General features: G+C 45.8%; 1 protein-coding gene across 12 annotated transcripts in view; it reads left to right on the top strand.

Annotated features, from left to right (window-relative positions):
• Positions 1-317: 317 nt before the first annotated feature.
• Positions 318-6,000, top strand: part of MARF1 (meiosis regulator and mRNA stability factor 1) — a 40,308-nt gene continuing 34,625 nt past the window's right edge. For 5 of the 12 annotated variants that reach the window (XM_088656554.1, XM_035131052.3, XM_035131056.3 and 2 more), the window contains exons 1-3: positions 320-458; positions 2,530-2,734; positions 3,802-4,488. In XM_088656554.1, the coding sequence (XP_088512680.1) occupies positions 2,591-2,734; positions 3,802-4,488 (831 nt within the window). In that variant the 5' untranslated portion in view covers positions 320-458; positions 2,530-2,590. Of the gene's footprint in view, positions 459-2,529; positions 2,831-3,801; positions 4,489-6,000 lie in introns of those variants that run through there. The other 7 variants (XM_088656557.1, XM_088656556.1, XM_088656558.1 and 4 more) reach the window with 4 other exon arrangements.

Genomic DNA, 6,000 nt, shown 5'->3' with positions numbered 1-6,000 from the left:
CTAGGACTCGGGAGAACAGGGTTCGAATCCCCACTCAGTCATGACCTTGAAGGCCAGTGACCGGCTCTCAGCTCTAACACACAATGGAAAGGGGCGAGAAATAATTAACACTAATTAGAGGGGCAGGGGAAACTAACCGAGGAGAGCTAACACTAGCGGAGAATAGCAGGGCTTACCCCGCGCGCATGCGCGCGCGAGGGGCCCTGGGGGGGGAACGCGGGCCTAAATTCCAAGAAGAGGATAGGTAAAGGGGCGTGTTACGGCAGCGGCGTCCTTTTACGACAGCGAGCGGGTTTCCCTTAACGGCAGGAGGCGCCGGAAGTAGCGGAGCGCAGGCGGAAGTCGGAGAGGGGGAAAGGAGAAGGCGGGGAGCAAAACAAAAAGGGAGAGGAGGCGGCGGCGGCGGGACGCAGGCGCTGGGCGCTGGGATGTGAGGTGGAGGACGTGGGGCCGGAGAGGTGAGGGGACGCAGCTGGGACGCGCGTGGGGTGTCTCGGAGGAGGAGGGGGGCTGAAGACTTGGGGCGGAGAGAGAATGTGGGAGGGAAAGAGTTCTGTGCATGCTCAGGGGCCCTTTCCCCTTCTCTTTCCCGGTCAGTGTCCCCTTATATCTCCCCCTCCCTCTTCTACATACGTTGTTAGGGGTGGCCTTGGGGGGACTTTTATTTTTTCCTCGAGGGTTTCCCCTCCCCGTTTGTGGCTTGTCGCGCCCCCTCCATCCCATTGCTCCCCTTACACATAGTTTATTGCTTATAAGTGTGGGTGAAGTATACAGTACAGTATATAGCCTGGTTTCCCCATGCAGTGCGGCTTAAAAAAAAATCAAATATCAATAATTTCAATTTTAAGAACCTGACGGTGATAGCTTAATAAATTGCGTAGCGGATAAAGCAACCCGACAAATGAACTAGAACTCTGAAAAGGGGAACCGCTAGGGTTCAGAAGCCAAATCAACGAGCTCTCCTGTAGAGTTTTTCTCCCTCCCTTGTAATTACTGTAATTTAAAACTTCTAGTAGCCACATGGGTGACTCAGTCACTCCCCGCAGCTGCATTAAACTCCTCGTCCCCCATGGCGTCTCCCCGGGAGCTCTTTTCCCTCTGCTTGTAGCTCCCCTTGCTCTTCTGGCAGCTTGCTCTCAACTCCTCGGCTCCTTCAAGCGTCCTCTTGCTTTATTCCATAGCCCAAAGCAAAGGCCCGGCAGAGTAGCTCCCAAGGTGAAACTTTTTAATCTAAAATATATACACCCTTGGTAGTTAGGCTTGTGAACTGTTTCTCAGCCAACGCTCAGGGCAGTTTGAAATTTTAAAAAGGCATAGTAAAGGTCTATTAAGAATACTTTTCATTACGTATTCATTTTCCATACCCCAACTCCCTTAGCAGCCTCCTACCGTAGTAGTGGAGTGGGGTTGGTGTAACCACAATTCAGCATAGTAAAGGCACAGGGTTATGTTAATAGCAATATGTGGAGTTGTAAGAACCTGGGGATATGCGAAACTTTACTGGGGAGCCTACAGAAGGAAGCTAGTAGAGCATTTTAATTTCAGTCTACTTTAAATTTTTAATAGCTGTTTCTTACAGAGGTGTTGACTGCTTAAAGTGGGATAATCATAAATTTTAAATTGTTGATTTTGTGTCTCTTATGACTGGTTTTATATGTTGCCTTGTGAGGACACTTGTCCTGGAAGGCAGGATATAAATCTTATAATATAAATAGAGCAGATTTGGGATGCTTTTAACAAATTATTTACTTATTAGTGAAGGTATACTGTAGTATTGTTATGTATTAGGGGGGTAGGCTCTGTGCCTGAGCCACCTTCTAATTCTTGGACCAAGCACAGATTCAATTCCTGGAAAAGCCAGGCTTGCTAGTGAGGTAATGGGCCACCAAGGGAACAAAGGATTTGGCTCTGTGCCTGAGGTCAGGAAGTGGCTCTGTGCCCTCCCTCAACTTGGCCAGAGTTGAGACAAAGGCCAGAGTTGAGAGTTAAGTTATGTGAGGTAGAAGGTAGAGGTTGCAGCCTGGGCAGCTGGGAGAGACAGAACCATTCCTGTTTTATTGCTTGAGTCCAAGGCTGCAGCTAAGGGAGGAGCCTTGGTTGCTAAAGCTGTGAGCTTCTCCATTCTAGGCACAGGTTGTATATATGTGCAAATATGCCACATATCCTAAAGACACCACAATCTCCGCTGTCCCTCATTCCAAGGAAACCGAACCCTGGGTAAGCTTCTGGAACCCCTGGAATCTTGCACCTCTCAGAGATCAGGGTGGCGTGTAACAGTACTACCAGAATTGGCCGGAATCAGGAAATCTGTATTCCTGTAGTTAGTGTTAGTCAATGTTTGCTTATTTGTGGTGCTTGCTGAGAAAACAGTGGGATTTCCCCCTCCCCCACAAGCAGAACAGATGATTGCATAAATTGTTTCCACATAGCATTTGCAACTAAAGGTTAATATTAACTAAACGTTAGGTCATTTTAATTATCATACCTGGATTGATTTTGTGGTTTAAATATATACTTTTCTTTTTTTAGCAGGTACAGAGAATGAAAGAAAGGAAAGATGTCAGAATGTTGACCTCTGTTTGGCAGTATAATGGAAGGAAACATAACTGAGGACGTCTGTACTAGATCGTTTGGATGGCTTCAGCAACAGAATAACGATGCTAAACCATGGCTGTGGAAATTCTCTAACTGCTTTTCAGCTACTGAACAGAGTTTCCCTCCTAGTGCAAAAGCGGTAGGATTTTGGCATACATTTGCTGAGTGGAATACTAGTACACCAGTGACCTATTGAAGGTTCTAAGTGTCCTGTTTGTGTCATCAAAGAGAGAAGGTGCAATGTATATTAAGATATTTAATACTCTCCTAAGGGGAAGTTTCCCTCTATCCCAGAAACTGTTCATAAATGTGTCCTGCCCTATAAGGCCCCCAACCTGGGATAGTGGACTTCAGCTGCCATCAGCATGGGCACTGGTCAGGGAAGATGGGACTTGTTGTCCAACTGGAGGTTCATATGTTTCCTACATTACACACAGATTCCCATTTTTGCTTTAAATGTTTAGACCAGTAAGCCCGCAACTCAAAATCACATAAGAGCGTGTTGGGTTCAATGGTGGGTGATAAATCGAGGGGTTTTCTTTATATTTAACCTGCCACCTTGGCGTTATCAGCACCATACTCTAACCAACTGAGCTATCCAGGTAGTAAAAGAGGAGGGCTTGGAGTATGCCAGCAGTTACCTTTAAACAACTCTTTACCTCTCTTTCCTGCCAACCTAGCAGTTCGAAAGCACGTCAAAATGCAAGTAGATAAATAGGGACCGCTACAGCGGGAAGGTAAACGGCGTTTCCATGTGCTGCTCTGGTTTGCCAGAAGCGGCTTTGTCATGCTGGCCACATGACCTGGAAGCTATACGCCGGCTCCCTCAGCCAATAATGCGAGATGAGCGCGCAACCCCAGAGTCGGTCACGACTGGACCTAATGGTCAGGGGTACCTTTACCTTTTACACAGTATCTGTTTTCTGCCATCAGTACCCTTGTTCTGCTGGCAACTGTAATCAAATCTTCATTCTGTTCCGCTTCTTGTGTTAAAAAAAATAAATCTAAATTGGTTCAAAACCCAGTAAATATGTAAAATGAATATATGAAGTTTGCCTTTGGCCTACATAATAGTTCAAACCAGTTAAATGTGTTTAGTATGCGAGTTCCGTGCCCTCGCAGGTTTTGTCTGTTGGAGCCGTAACCTGGTGCTATAAGACTAAATGTATCCTCTGATCTTCTTTATAATGGCTCTTTACCCCTCAGAACGAGTCCATGGAGAATAAGAAAGCTGCTGTGGATTTGAAGGATGTTCCATCCCCCCGCCATACTGCTTTGAAACAGTACGCAGCTGTCCCCCTTCCCAGTGATCACACCCTTCAGCAAAAGCAAATCCAACTTTCATCTGGTTCCAAAGTAAGCTGTTGTACTCATAACTCTGATTCTTCCATTCATGTGCCTCAGCTACGTTTTGGTGGTAGTGGTGGCGGCAGCAACAGTGGTGGTGGTAACTTGATTCACCCTGGCACAGTATTAGACTCACAAGGCACAATCACTTGTCAGATAGGGTCTGGGTTTGCCTATCGGTCTGCATCGTCATTCAAGAACGTTCCAACACGAAGTGGCGTGGCAGGAGTGGCCAGTGACTTGTCTGGAGTGTGCTTGGAAAACGATGTCTCTTCTTGCCCACATTTCCCCTGCTGTGGGAAGCTACACTTCCAGTCCTGCCACAGCAACGTCCACAAACTGCACCCATTTCCTACCCATCAGAGCTGCACAACTTCGGGCTACTTCTCCTGTTCTGAATTCACAAGCGGGGCTGCGGGGCTTTTGGAGGAGCACGTTGCACAATCGGAGCGAACTTCTTGTGCTTGCACCAACTCGCTGCACGTAAAAGTGGCACCTTCAGTTTGCTTAAAGGGCTCTCACTACTGCACTGAGTGTCTAACCAAGGTTTGTACCACACCGTTTATAACATACTGTGTATAGTGAAAATGTCAGTAGAGTATTTGGATGTTTCGTAGCTTTAATCTGATCTCTCCGGCCTTCCAATTAATATCTTGTTGATTTAAACTGTATTTGGAATTGGGGTGGATGGTTGCCAGCTTCATAGAAATGTAAAACCCTCTTGAGTCTCCTAATCCTGTTCTGTAGTTTCTTGAGGAGCAGCATACTTCATCTAACCATTCTGGAATAATAAACTTAGTATTCACTTTCGCTGGCACACAGGTTCAGTTCAGCTAAAGCTCCAAGCTGTGGTTAGATGCTACATCAGGAGTTGCCAGCCTGGAGCCCACGGATGACATGGCGCCCATGAAGGTTCCCAGTGTTGTCCCTGGGAAGGTGTCCTAGACTCTGAACTTTCATTTAAAAATAATAATAATAATAATAATAATAATAATAATAATAATAATAATGTCTTTAGCCCTCTTAGAAAAGAAGCTAATGGGGCAAAATATGCAGGTACCTTGTTAGTGATTTTTGTGAAAGGGGAGTAATATGGCTACCTTCTATATTTGAGGGGTGATCACTGGTTTTATTAGACAACAATAGCAGCAGTGTATGTGAAAGAGATCTCCATAATCGGGACCAGCAGGGCATAGCTGACATCCCATGGGAATCATAAGGTTGTCATTGGTGGTTGCCACTCTCATTTTGCGTTTTGCCACAGCTCTCCACAGCAACCATTTTGTGTTACGCCATGCGCACTTCATGACAGCCATTTTCTCACTGAAGCAAAGGTGTTTTTCATCATTCCCCCTGTTGCATTATTATTTGGCCCACCAAACAGATGCTAAGAAAAAAGCATATTTTTTGGGGGGGGGTACTTTTTAAAGGTGAGTCATGTTTGTTACCTGAAACTAATGCCAAAGCAGTAGAAGTAACTCAAATCCTAAACTCGGTAATAAATGTTGAGGTTCTTTAATAAGTGCAGCCCTATCACATGGATGCTAGCAAATATTGCTTCTTCAGCGACAACTTTTTGGCACTTGGGCAACGAAGCCTTTTAAGAGGGAAAACTTGCAATGTGTGATCACATGTTAATGTCCACCCAGACCCTACCACAGTAGAGCAGGGTAGGGATTGGTTACCAGAAGCCTGTGCTGTGGGCATCCACAATCTCCCATTAATGTGAGGTGCTATTTTTGCTACAGATATATTTACAGCACCATTGGGATTTGTCCCTTGAGTTAATGTGGCCGTTTTTTAGCCCGTTTTTTCTCTTCTCTGCCCTGTCAGTGGTTGAGACTGAACGGGATGTGCATTGGCCTAGATCCAGTAAAGCAATTACAGTATGTCTCAGTCCTGCACTGTTCTCAAGTTGTGCGCTTTCCCCTGGACTCCTTGCACCCCAAGAAGCTACTTCAGAAACAAAAGAGAGAAACTTGATTCCACCCCTCTTCAAAGTGAGGAAGCTTTCTCCCCCCCCCCTTTTTTTAAAAAGTTGCCAACCCAGGGTATGTA

Source organism: Zootoca vivipara, chromosome 13 (assembly GCF_965207765.1).
Source record: "Zootoca vivipara chromosome 13, rZooViv2.hap1.1, whole genome shotgun sequence".
Taxonomy (NCBI): Eukaryota; Metazoa; Chordata; class Lepidosauria; order Squamata; family Lacertidae; genus Zootoca; species Zootoca vivipara.
The sequence above is the reverse complement of the archived record's forward strand: the minus strand, read 5'-3'. Positions and strand labels throughout refer to the sequence as shown.